This window comes from Panthera uncia, assembly GCF_023721935.1.
Source record: "Panthera uncia isolate 11264 chromosome D3 unlocalized genomic scaffold, Puncia_PCG_1.0 HiC_scaffold_8, whole genome shotgun sequence".
Taxonomy (NCBI): domain Eukaryota; kingdom Metazoa; phylum Chordata; class Mammalia; order Carnivora; family Felidae; genus Panthera; species Panthera uncia.
The window spans coordinates 84725147-84737926 of record NW_026057586.1 but is presented as its reverse complement, the minus strand read 5'-3'; the positions used below and the strand labels follow the sequence as shown (position 1 = coordinate 84737926).

The window sequence follows — 12780 nt, the reverse complement described above, 5'->3', positions numbered from 1 at the left end:
CGGATGCCCAATCAACTGAGCCACCCAGGCGCCCCTGTTTTAACCCACTTTAAAGAGTAGGCACCACGGGGCGCCTGGGTGGCTCAGCTGGTTAGGCATCTGACTCTTGATTTCGGCTCAGCTCATGAGCTCACGGTTCATGAGTTGGAGCCCCGCGTCAGGCTCTGTGCTAACAGCAGAGCCTGCTTGGGATTCTCTTTCTCCCTTTCTCTCTGCCCCTCAAATCCCCTCAAAATAAATAAACTTAAAAAAAAAAAAAAAAAGAGTAGCACCACAGAACAAACAGGGGTTGTTTTAGATTCCCTTAATTTGGGTTCCCCCAGGAGCAGACCCGGAGACAGGGAGCTGGGATGCTCATGTCCCAGCGCCCGTGGGTCACTGCTGAAGGATGCTTGGAGTAGGGGCGTTAATCCCCTGGCACCGAGGGTGGGCCTTTGTGTCCTCCACTGATAAAGCTGGGGGCGTGCATGGGGGAGAGGGTGTTAGCCTCTGCAGGAGATGACACTTTGCATTGGCGACAGTCATACCTGTATGTCATTTGACACAGCAGTTCTGCCTCTGGGAACCCCGGGCTGCAGAAACACCCACACCGGTGGCCAAAGGTGTGTGGACACTGAGGGAAGGAAGCATTGCTTCCAATAGTGAAAACTTAAAGCCTCCTCCAACGCCCACCGGTCAGGGATTGGGCCAATAGGGCCCGTCTGTGTTCCAGAAGCAGTATGCCTGCACTATAAAAACTAGGCAACAGCCACAGAAATGGGGTGCCTCTGTGTGTATTGGTATGGAAAGGACCCCGAGACCTCGCGTGAAGTGAAAAGGCGAATCCCAAAGCAACAGGAAGGGTCTGATCCCACTGGCGTAGTTTTTAAATGTCAGAATTATTTATCATATATGTGCGTGTGTTTGGAAACGCCCAGAGGAAGGACTGGAAAGATAGAGGACGCGGCTACCCAGGGCTGTGGGAGGAGGTGTGGAGGACTGTGGCCATGTAACGCTTGTATCTTGATAGGAATGATAATATCTTGATATTCGTGATAACGGTCCCAGCTGTGCTGTATTTTTTAAGTTTATTTGAGAGAGAGAGAGAGAGAGAGAGAGAGAGAGAAAGAGGAGATGGAGAGACAATCCCAAGCAGACTCCACACTACAGCGCAGAGCCCAATGCGGGGCTCAAACCCATGAACCATGAGATCGTCACCCCCTGAGCCAAAACCGAGAGTCAGACACTTAACCGACTGAGCCCCAGGTGCCCCCCACCCCCACCCCCCTGCAGCTGTGCTGTGTTGAGGGCCTACCAAGTGCCGAACAGTGTTTCCATGGAACAATGACGCTGGTACTAAGGTCACTCCCGATTCCCCAACCAGGACACCCAGTCCTAGCACAGAAGGGCCTGAACTCAGGAACCAGCCGTGCCTGGGTTCAAGTCCCACCTCTGCCACTTCCCAGCCGTGTGACGTGGAGGAAGTTACACGAACTCTCTGTGCCTCCGTTTCCCCATCAGCAAAAAGGAAATAATGATAGAACCTACCTCGTAACATATACAAAGTGTTTGATGAAGTGAGTCATCATTCTTACTCACATTTATACGGTGTATATTTTTACGCGAGGAGAACGTATAGCAGAAAGTAAGTTTTTAAAACCGAAATTTGAAAAAATGCTGTGGCAGCCGAGAGGGGAAGGTTCGATTCCTGTCCTGCCACATCTGGCTGGTTCAGTTAACTTCCCTGCCCTTCCGTTTCCTCCTCTGGGGGGTGATAATGCCCCTGTGCAGGATGCTTAGCTAGAATGGCCCCAAGGCACTGGTTCCAATGTGTTCTGACAAAAGGCATTGGTATTTTTTGTTACTGCCCTTGTTTTTCATTATTGTCGTTATCTGCTGGACTAGTGGGGAGCCCCAGCAGCGTCCTGCACCCCCCAGAACTGCTGCTATGGCCCCCACTCTCCCGCACCCCCTTCATCTCTCTGGCACCATGGCGGGGGGGAGGGCTCCCAGCACTGGGGTGTCAGCGGGACAGGAACATGTGTCTCCTCTGCCCACAGTCCGTGGGCTCTGTCTACAGCGGCCTGATGCAGGGAGTGGGGGCCGCCGAGAAGGTGTTCGAGTTCATTGACCGGCAGCCAACCATGGCGCATGATGGCAACTTGGCCCCTGACCACCTGGAGGGCCGGGTGGACTTTGAGAATGTGACCTTCACCTACCGCACTCGGCCCCACACCCAAGTCCTGCAGGTGAGAAGGGTGCTCGAGGCCCTCCCAGATCGCCCCCTCCTTCATCCCGTGTCTTGCGCGCCTCCTAGAAGCCAGGCCATGGCAGCGTAGCCGGGATTGCGTAAGGCAGAGTCCTTGTCCTGGAATTTGGGCTGTAGTCAGGGAAGGCAGATCACTGACCGAGGAGTCCAAACAGTTAAGTGCTAGGAAGGCAACAAATCAGGGTGGTGTGACAGGGGCCGTCTACAGGGATGGTGTTAACAGTCAAGGAGGGCTTCTCGGAGGAGAGGACATTTGGGCTGGATCCTGAACAGGGAGAGGAGGCACCCAGGGAGTAGAAATGAGCATAAAGTTACTGCCAGATCCTAGAAAGGAGAGCATTCCGGGGGCTGGCAGTGTCCGGCCCAAAGGGGCGTGAGCGGGTGGGGAAGGGTGCCTGCCTGTGTCCGAGGCTGGAGCTTCAGAGCCCGTGGCCCCACACCGTGCTATGTGCTGCGTGTCCTTGCAGAATGTCTCCTTCAGCCTGTCCCCAGGAAAGGTGACCGCGCTCGTGGGGCCCTCGGGCAGTGGGAAGAGTTCCTGTGTCAACATCCTGGAGAACTTCTACCCTCTGGAGGGGGGCTGCGTGCTGCTGGACGGGAAGCCCGTCAGCGCCTATGACCACAAGTACCTGCACCGAGTGGTACGTGGAAGGGCCTTTGTTTGCCTCTGTGCGCTTTCCTTTTCTGGCTTCACCCTCGTGAGCCGCAACAGAGATGCCGAGAAGAGTGTTGTAGGTAAACGTACAGCTCAGAGACCGCCGCCCCGGTCAACAGAGGGAACATTCCAGCACTCCTGCACCTCGTGTGTCCCTTCTCTTCCCCCTGGAGGCCACGTCTCCCTGACTTTTATGATCGTCTCCTTCTTTAGTTTTACCATCTCTTTGTGCCTCTCAAACAGCAAAGCTGCGTTTTGCCCACTTTTGAACTTGATCTGGCTGGAATCCTAAAGCATGCATTCATCGCATCTTGCTTCTTCCGCTCAGCAGTTGTCTGTGAATCATCCAGGTTGAGGCTCTGGTTGTAGTTCATTCATTTTCGTTGCTGAATCTAAGGCATCTCTAGTACTTAAAGGAGGCTGTTCCTGACCATACGGTTTTTGGCAATCATTTCAGAGAAGGTTCCTCAACACCTGGGCCTGTGCTGGCATAAAAGCAGGGATGCCCTGGATGGTTGTTCGGGTTGCATACAATACGAGAAACACCAACTATGAAGAAGGCACCATTGCATCATCCACATACATTATAGGAGAGCCTGAGGGTTGGCACAGGGATTCCAGAACTCCCAGACAAGTTCTAGATGGTGGCAGAAGCCATAGATTGTGAATTGTGATTATTTGCCCGCCCGTCTGCTTCTAACCAGGGGGTAGATGGCTGAGCAGTGGTCTCAGGTGTATAAGGACAAGGCTGCTGCCCACCAGAGTTCCGGAAGCGGCCCTTAGGCAGAGCTATCAAGGCTTTGCAACAGCTGATACGCTCAGACACATACTATTCTTAGACTGTTAATATTGTCCTGCTTTTTGGCCAGCGGGTGAGTGCACGTGTGGAGGTGTTTCACCGCGGTCTTTTGCATTTTACTGATGACTAAACATATCAAGTACCTTTCCATATGGTTCGCTACTTGGATTTCCTCTTTTGTGAATCCCTTCTCTTTAGTTTACATTAATTTTTTTTCAATTTTCGTAAACCCAAAACAGGAAAATTCAACAATCTAACCACATTCCCATATATTCAGAGAATTTTGTAACTAAGACATAAGAGTTCCCCTCTGCCTCACTTTTTAAAATTCCACCCCATGGTGGTGACTCTGCTGTTAGCAGTTCAGTAAATATCCTTTCTAACCTGTTTCCTATCTTTATATAAATATATTGATATATAAAGGCACACATATAAGTTTTTTTTTTTAACAAAAACAGAATCATACTCGGTATGTGTATCTGTATATGTGTATATACAGATACACACACATATATATACAAATTTGATTTTATGGATACACTGTGATTATTAGCCAATTCCCAATTTATGAAATTGATTTTTTTCTCTATTTACAATGTCGCAGTGATACCCTCCACACTCTCATTTTTGTAGGCTACATTCCTAAAACTGGAATCGGGGGACAACAGCTTCTTTAAAGTATTCTCTTTGGAGGGACGGGGTACCGGGGAGGTCTTTATGGCCCGGGGGCCTGCTGTGGCCTCGTGTCTTCTGACGTGAACAGACTTACATTCTACACTCTCTTTCCCAGCGAGCTGTCTTGGAGGTCAGGGAACTCGGCTTAGCCCCAAGCAGCTAGCTTAGCGGGCCCCAGATTTTTGGTCGGGGGAGCTGAGGTTTTGTACAGAAAGTGGACTCTTGTTTTGGAAGAAGAGAGGCAGCTGATGTTAGCAGCCAGGCACAGGCCCTGATCAGATTTCAGACCCAAGACCCCTGGCGTCAGGCAGGCCTGGGGCTGGCAAGGTTCCCGGTGACAGCTGGACGGATGAGCTCCAGGCCTCTCATGCCCCATCCTTTCTCCTGCACAGATCTCCCTGGTGAGCCAGGAGCCAGTGCTGTTTGCCCGCTCTATCACGGACAACATCTCCTACGGCCTGTCCACCGTGCCCTTCGAGATGGTGGTGGAGGCTGCACAGAAGGCAAATGCCCACGGCTTCATCATGGAGCTCCAGGACGGCTACAACACAGGTACAGCCCAGGAACATCACCTCCTCTGTGCCTGAAAGTCCACCTTCAGGGATGCGACCCTCTGAGTTGAGCATTGCACTCTGCCAGCTGCTCTTTATTATTTCAGGTGAAATTCACTTAACCCTTTGAAAGTGAGCACTTCAGTGGTGTTTAAGGACATTCACAGTACCAGACAACAACCGTCACCTCTGTTGAGTTTTAAAAGATTATTATTTTAGGGGTGCCTGTGTGACTCAGTCGGTTGAGCATCCAACTCTTGATTTCAGCTCAGGTCATGGTCCCGGGTTGAGGGATCAAGCCCCACATCAGGCTCCATGCTCAGCATGGAGCCTGCTTAAGATTCTCTCTCTCTCTCTCTCTCTCTCTCTCTCTCTCTCTCTCTGCCCTTGTCTCCTACATACACACATTCTCGCTCTGTCTCTCAAATTAAAAATAAACAGGGGCTCCTGGGTGGCTCAATCGTTAAGCATCTGACTTTGGCTCAGGCCATGATCTCATGGTTCATGAATTCAAGTCCCACTTGAACTCAGGTGAGCCCGAGCTCCACTTTGGGTAAAACACAAGCCCTGTGTCAAATGAGCCCCACTCTCTCTCTCTCTCTCTCTCTCTCTCTCTCTCTGCACCTCCTGGGATTCTCCCTCTCCCTGCCCCTCGCTTACTTGCACTCTTTCTCTCTCAAAAAAAAAATTAGAATATAAATAAGTAAAGCATTATTTAAAATAATATATGTATTATATTAATGACAAATTAATTTTATGTTAATAAATTAATATTTTAATATAACAGATTTAGCAATATTGATTTATATTATATATTTTATTGTGTTTAATATACTTTAAAATTTTAACCCTTGTAAAGGGGCTATTCACATGGTTCAGAACTAAAAATATATACATATAATGATACATAATGAAAAGTTTTATTCTATCCCTGTCTCTACCCCTTTTTCCTCCTGTCCCAGCAAAGCCTCTTTCATGAGCTTCTTACGTGTACTTTTGGAGTTTCTTTATGCAAATGTGGATGTATGTTTTATTTTTATTTTATTTATTTATTTTTTGAGAGAGAGACAGAGAGCATGCTGGGGAGGGGCAGAGAGAGAGGGAGACACAGAATCCGAAGCAGGCACCAGGCTCCGAGCTGTCAGCACAGAGCCCGATGCAGGACTCGAACTCACGAACCGTGAGATTGTGACCTGAGCCGAAGTCGGACGCCTAGCCGACGGGGCCACTCAGGCACCCCTGCCTTGCTCCTTTTTTAAACAGTTGGATTATATACCAGTGTATGGGCTTTATGATAATTTATTTAAATAAGCAGTTCAGTTTCCTACTGATGGACATGCAGGGGTCGTGCATTTGTCCTTGTGATCACAGGCTTGCACGGTACAAAATGACAGACACAGAGGTGTGTGCAGCCCCAGGAAGGTGGGGGAGTGCCTGTTTCCCCACAGCACAGTGTACTATCAAGCATTTGGATTTTTGCCAAATGAATAAGTAAAAATTGGTACCCTACTACCGGTGACTGTAGTCACGATTTGCACGAACAGGGAGGGAGAGCAGCCTTTCATGTTTCGGAGCTGGTGGTTGTCCCGGCCGGCGGCCCTTTGAACCACAGCTTTTCCTGGAGAGCACGGCTCCTATGGCAGCAGGGAAAGGCAGGATAGACAGAGGAGGGGACTTTTCTCTCTTCCCCAGGGCTGCCCTGGCCTCACCCTCTGCTCACTTGCCCCTGTCCCTTTGTCACACAGAGACTGGGGAGAAGGGTGCCCAGCTGTCGGGCGGCCAGAAGCAGCGGGTGGCCATGGCTCGGGCTCTGGTGCGGAACCCACCCGTCCTCATCCTGGACGAAGCCACCAGCGCCCTGGATGCAGAGAGCGAGTACCTGGTGAGTTGCGAGGGATGGCGGGGTGATGCCAGACAACGGAGCCAGGAGCTGGGAAGGGTTTGGAGACTCCATGGAGCCCTCCCCGGCTGTCAGTTTCCTGGACTGGGGTGTTCAGGGCTGAGGGTAGGGAACCAGGGGAGAGGAGACCCAGGGCTGGACCAGCCAACTGGCTCCTGGCAGACGTGAAATCATATGATACGGTTTGGAGTTGAGGCCCTGCCCTCAGCTCATCACTTGAGCCAGTGTCTTCCGCTCTCTGAGGCCCACTGTCATTGGTAAAGAGGGTCCAACGGGGTATTTGTCACTGACTAGCTACCTCGGCCTCTCCGAGGGTTGAATCGTTAATTACACAGGCATTCACTGAGCTCCTCCTGGCCACTGGGCACCGTCCCAGACCCTGAGGTTGCAAGGGCTGGCTGAACAGACAGACAAAGGCCCCGTCCCTGCTGTGTTTCCATGTTTCCATTCCAGGGGAAGAACAAGCATGAGTTCAACCTGTGGCCTGTGCCACGTAGAAAATGAAACTGTCATTTGAGAGAGAGAGATCGAGAGAGGTCACCAGTGCCAAAGAGAAACACGGCCAGACATTAAAGCTGGAAAAAAACCCAGATTTTATTCAGTAACTACTGACAGTAGGGGAAAGAGCTGAGCTCCACTCTGATTTGTGCAGAGGTGAGAGTGGTGACAGGCGTTTCAAAGGAGAATGAAGGCATAAGGAGGCGAGCTCCAGGGAAGGCCTAGGAAGGGCTGGGCAGTGTGGATGCGATTAGCCGGCCGTGTCTGCTGGCTGGCAACTGTCGGCCAGAATTCTGTCCTCCCACGGAGAATGGGAGACTGAGGCCCTGTCCTTCCTAGCAATTCCATTGAAGAGGAAAGGCCTTTAGGTCCTTGAGAAAGACACTCTTGATATATATATATATATATATATATATATATATATATATATCTCAAAGGGACAGAGGAAGGATTTATAATTATAAGCCCTTTTTAAAAATTTTTTGATGTTTATTTATTTATTCAAAAATTTTTATGTTCATTTAATTTTGAGAGAGAGAGGGCACAAGTGGAGGAGACACAGAGAGAGAGAGGGAGACATAGGATCTGAGCAGGCCCCAGACTCTGAGCTGTCGGCACAGAGCCCGATGTGGGGCTTGAACTCATGAACTGTGAGATCGTGACCTGAGCTGAAGTTGGACACTTAGCCGACTAAGCCACCCAGGCACTCCAGTTATAAGCCCTTTGTATTAAACGCTCGAAGAAAGGGAGGTCAGGAGTCTACTGTCAGGCATTGGCCAAAACAGTCGATTCTCCTGGCAGTGCTGAGCATTCGGTGGGGCTGGGTCATCCCAGGGACAAGGCCTTCCACTGTCAAAGCCCTGCTGGAATGTGGCCATCTCACTGATAGAAGCAGGGTCTCCGGGTACCATTTGAGCTGAGACCCAAGAGGAAAGGAGCCAGCGGAGGGCAGTTCTGAGGTAAGAGCATCTGAGGAAGAGAGGGCAGCATATGCAGAGGCCTGGAGCAAGTTCATAGGCAAGCCCGAAGGTCAGCGTGTCAGGCTGGCGGGGTCCAACAAGGTGAGGACAGAGTCCTAAGGAGACACAGGCAACTCAGGCCCTAGTTCTAGAGTTTGGATTTTTTTTTTTTTAATTAACAGAAAAGTTTTACGTTTAAAGAAAGTTGAGCAAAAAGTGCAGAGAGCTCCCGTATATGTCCTTTTCACCCCATTCTTATTACTAACATCTTATTAATAGTAAGTTTCTCTTATTATTAACATCTTGATGCAGTGAATTCGTTCCAAGTGATGAACCAGCTTTAACGCGTTATTACTAACTAAAGTGCATAGTTTACATTATTCTTTGTTGAAGGGCTTGGAGCAGGAATTCAACAGGAACTGATGGAAACGTTAAATCCCGGGGGGCGGGGGGTGGGGGGGGTTGCAGGCATTCCAGCGAGAAGATCGTGGTGGAAGGAAGGAAAGGGTGAGATAACCTGGGGAGACAGCACCTGCAGGGTTCGCTCAGCAGCTGGATTTGGACAATGAGTGAAGGATGAGGAATTGAGGACGATGGTCTCGTTGGCTTGAGCTTTGGGGCCGATGATGAGACCATTAACCAGGGCGAAGGTTAGAGGAGGGGGCAGGAGCAGGAAGACCGGAGGAGACCGGGTTAGGGTTCACCTGTCGCCGCCCAAGCACCTCCCTGGTGAACCAAAAACAGGTCGCGTGCAGGCCCCGGCTTCACAAACGAGGAACCGAGTCTCAGAGCGGTTAAGGGTGACTGGGACGCAGCGGACCTGGGAGCCGAGCCAGGTCCCGGGTGGACTTGCGGCCGCCCCCCCCCCCCACCCCCCGACTGTCTCTCCAGATCCAGCAGGCCATCCACGGCCACCCGCAGAAGCACACGGTGCTCATCATCGCGCACCGGCTGAGCACGGTGGAGCGTGCACACCTCATCGTGGTGCTGGACAAGGGCCGCGTGGTGCAGCAGGGTACTCACCAGCAGCTGCTGGCCCAGGGCGGCCTCTACGCCAAGCTGGTACAGCGGCAGATGCTGGGGCTCGAGCCCGCCTCCGACTACTCAGCCGGCCACAAGGAGCCGCCGGGCGGCGGCGGCGGTCACAAGGCCTGACCGGTGGGGCGGAGGCCCTGGCGCCTCGCCTGGCAGACATACCTGTGGGGGCTCCCCCCCCCCCCCCCCCCCCCCCCCGCCCCCGCCCCCCCCCCCTGGGGGGGGCCCCCCCCCCCCCCCCCGCTGCCCTCTGAGCCCAGGCCCACAGCACTGGAGGGCCACCTGCCATGTCCCACGTGTCACCGCTTCCTGCATCTCGCCCCCGATTCCTGCCCCGTCGCCTGGGCCGCCACCAGCCCTCCCCTGCTGCCACGAGCCACCGCCTCCAGTTGGGGCAGCGGAGACACGTCTGATCTCTCCATCTGGCCTCCCAAGGCTTCTAAGCGAAGGTAGATCTACCTTTTTAAACCAGGATCTTCCCAGGTTTTTTTTACTGCTTGGTTTGATGGGCCCCAGTCAACTCCCAGATTTCAAAAACAGTTTTTTCATTGGGAGTAACGATGGGCAAAGGCCGCTGAGATGTTCTAGAAACTTCTGAGCCAGGAGCGAATGATCTTTCCTAATAGCCTGGGGGATGTCAGGGGAGAACCAGGCCTCTGCCCCTTTGCCCCTCGAGACAAGGGGCTTCCCTGTTCCCTCTGTGTCAGAGGAGGGGACTTCCTCTCTCACTCTTCCCAGCTTCATGAGTCAGGCCAAGGTCAGCAGGGGCAGTGGAAGGCACCTGTCTGCCCATCGTCCCTGCCGCCCTGCCAAATCGAAGCCAGTCTCACTGTGAACCACTACTACTGACCTTAACTGGGGGAGTGAGGGGCTGGCCAGGCCTGGCAGAGACTCAGGGTGTCCCCAGCCCTGCACCCAGCTCGAGCCCCTCGGCCCTGCCTCATCCCCTGCCCCTGTCCCCCACCCCCACCCCTGCAGCCCTCTCCCCCACACCCGCCCCTGCCGCCCTGCTCTTCGGAGGCTCTTGGCATGTTGGATGTTTGGCAGACGCATTCTCTTCCGTGTCTGGTGGATGGGGATGGGACAGTGGCAATGCTCAGGCTCTGGCTTTGCGGGGGGTGGGGGTGGGGGATGAGAGGGGCGTTGCAGGATGTTAGAAGAACCCGGCCAATAAAGTGTACTACCTCTGACCCCTGACCTCTGACCTCTTCCTGGGCCCTCTGCCCCATCACCTGGTTAGGTTTTTCCATCAAACCCAGCTCTCCTCCCAGCCCTGCCCGGTGTAGTTGTGGGAGAGACTCTGGGTGGTACAGGGCCTCCCCCCAGGATCTGGGAGCCTCCCTTCTGTCCTCTTCATGTCCCCAGGATCTCCAGCACATACATTCATGTCTGTCTGTCTGTCTGTCTCCGTGCGGCTTGTGCAGGGTAACGGAGACCCGTCTCCTCTAAATCTGCGGGACTTCTGTGACTCCCAGGAAAGCCGAGGCCCAGCAAATGCCACCTGTTCTTTCCCGTCAGGGACCGGGCACCTCACGCCCACTCCGCCCCACGGAGCTGAGACATATTACCTAACAGCTCAGTCAGAAGAGACTGAAGACGTCCGTGGGGGTTATTCATACTTGCAGGATTGTAAGGGAGTCTGGGGCTCCCGGGAGGGGGCTGGGGCAGTGGCGATTTACCAAACTGGTAGAGAAGTATTTCGATATTGTAACTACCGGGGCGGTCACGCTGCGTATATCAGCTCTGTGTCAGCCACGTACCCACTCTCTTGCCAAATAAGCTGACCCAGGCCGTGACCAGCTGAGTCTCCTGCTTCACCTCAGGGGCTCAAGGAAACTGAGATACAGAGAGGTTAAGCAACTTGCTCAAGGCCACCAGCTAGTAAGGGGTAGAGCTGGGATTCACCCCCAAGAAGTATGTGTGTATGTTTGACCCCAACCACAGAACGCCCGTGAGAGTAGAGATTTAAGGGCGCGGGTTGGAGAGCATATTGACATTACACCAAATGCCACAGATCAAATGTTGGTTCTCAAACATAAAAGTGCCTCCAGGAACCGGGTAGGTATCATAAGCGTGCGAAAGCAGCCAGGTGTTAGAAAAATCAGTCAACGCTCTTGGTTTCTTTTCTGCTTTTCCACTTTTGACACGGCACAGGGGAATCTTTCTGTTCCATTAAAAATAGAATATGGTGCAAGCCTGAGAATAAATGGCAACCGAGGCTTTATATCTCATTTAACGGCGATGGCTGGGACTTGGCCTCGGCCTCTTGAGGCCATGCAGGAAGGTGGCCTTGAGTCAGCAGATCTGCAGATATTTTCAGAGAAGCTGGAAATTCCAGTTTTAGTGTAGGATTGATGGCTTTATAGATTGGCTCAAATTATTTTTACAAAACCCAGGGCCAATAGACACATCTCGAGTCAGTCTTCAACCTGTGGGTCACCAGTTTGCATCCTCTCTGCTGGACATTCTTGTTCTCCAAAGTCCTTGGAGCTTCCCCATCAAGGAGATTTCCCCTGCCATGGGGGGCCCCCAGCCCAGCCCCATTCCAGCCCAGGCTCTCTCTTGCCCCCTCCCTGCCGCCCATCTCTTTGCCTCATTGCCTCACCTCCCCCCTCAAAATCCCCAGGCTGGGAACCCCAGATGCTTCCTGCTTTCCCATGCTCTGGTTCCCTGGTTGGCAAACCTAAACCCAAAAAGCAGGCCCTAGGCAGACAAAAGAACCTTCCAGAGACCAAGCTAGCTGTTTTCTAGAAGGCAGATATGATTTTTTTATTTTATTTTTTTTAAATGTGTATTTGTTTTGAGAAAGAGAACGAGCTGGGGAGGGGTAAAGAGAGAGGGACAGAGAGAGAATCCCAAGCAGGCTCCACACTGTCAGAGCAGATCGAGGGGTGGGGCTTGATCTCATGAACCGTCAGATGACGACCTAGGTCAAAACCAAGTGTCGGGCACACAACCAACCGAGCCACTCGGGTGCCGTGGCAGATACGATTTTTTAAATAAATATTTTGTTGTGGGATAATTTTAGCATTTCAGAAAGGTTGCAGTGAAATAGAGGGAGTTCTTGCACAGCCCTCAGCCAGCTTCCTCTCACATCATCGTCTCGTGCAATCGTGGCGATAACTTGTCCTAAGAAAACAGCACTGACGCATCACTGTCAGTGAAACTCCAAGCTTTTTTTTTTTTTTCCTTTTTCACCAATTTTCCACTCATGTGGGTTTTTGGGTTTTTTTTTTTTTTTTTTTTTTCTGTTCCAGGATCCAATTCAGAGCACCGCATTGCATTTAAAGATAGTTTTTGAGTTGTTTTTATTGTAGTAAAACACACCTAACATAAAATTTACCATTAATAACATTTAGTGCCTTCACAATGTGGTGCAACCGTCAGCATCTCCTAGTTCCAGGACATTTTCATCCTTTCCCTCCAAAAAAAAACCCATCCCATTCATAGTCCCTCCCTG

At 51.9% G+C, this 12780-nt stretch overlaps 1 protein-coding gene across 1 annotated transcript in view; it reads left to right on the top strand.

The window, feature by feature from the left end:
* ABCB9 (ATP binding cassette subfamily B member 9) overlaps positions 1-9537 on the top strand; it is a 21857-nt gene extending 12320 nt beyond the window's left edge. Inside the window, exons 7-11 of the mRNA XM_049619454.1 lie at positions 2040-2228; positions 2716-2889; positions 4770-4929; positions 6674-6810; positions 9177-9537. Coding sequence (XP_049475411.1) covers positions 2040-2228; positions 2716-2889; positions 4770-4929; positions 6674-6810; positions 9177-9440 — 924 coding nt within the window. The 3' untranslated portion in view covers positions 9441-9537. The remainder of the gene's footprint in view (positions 1-2039; positions 2229-2715; positions 2890-4769; positions 4930-6673; positions 6811-9176) is intronic.
* Positions 9538-12780: the final 3243 nt, after the last annotated feature.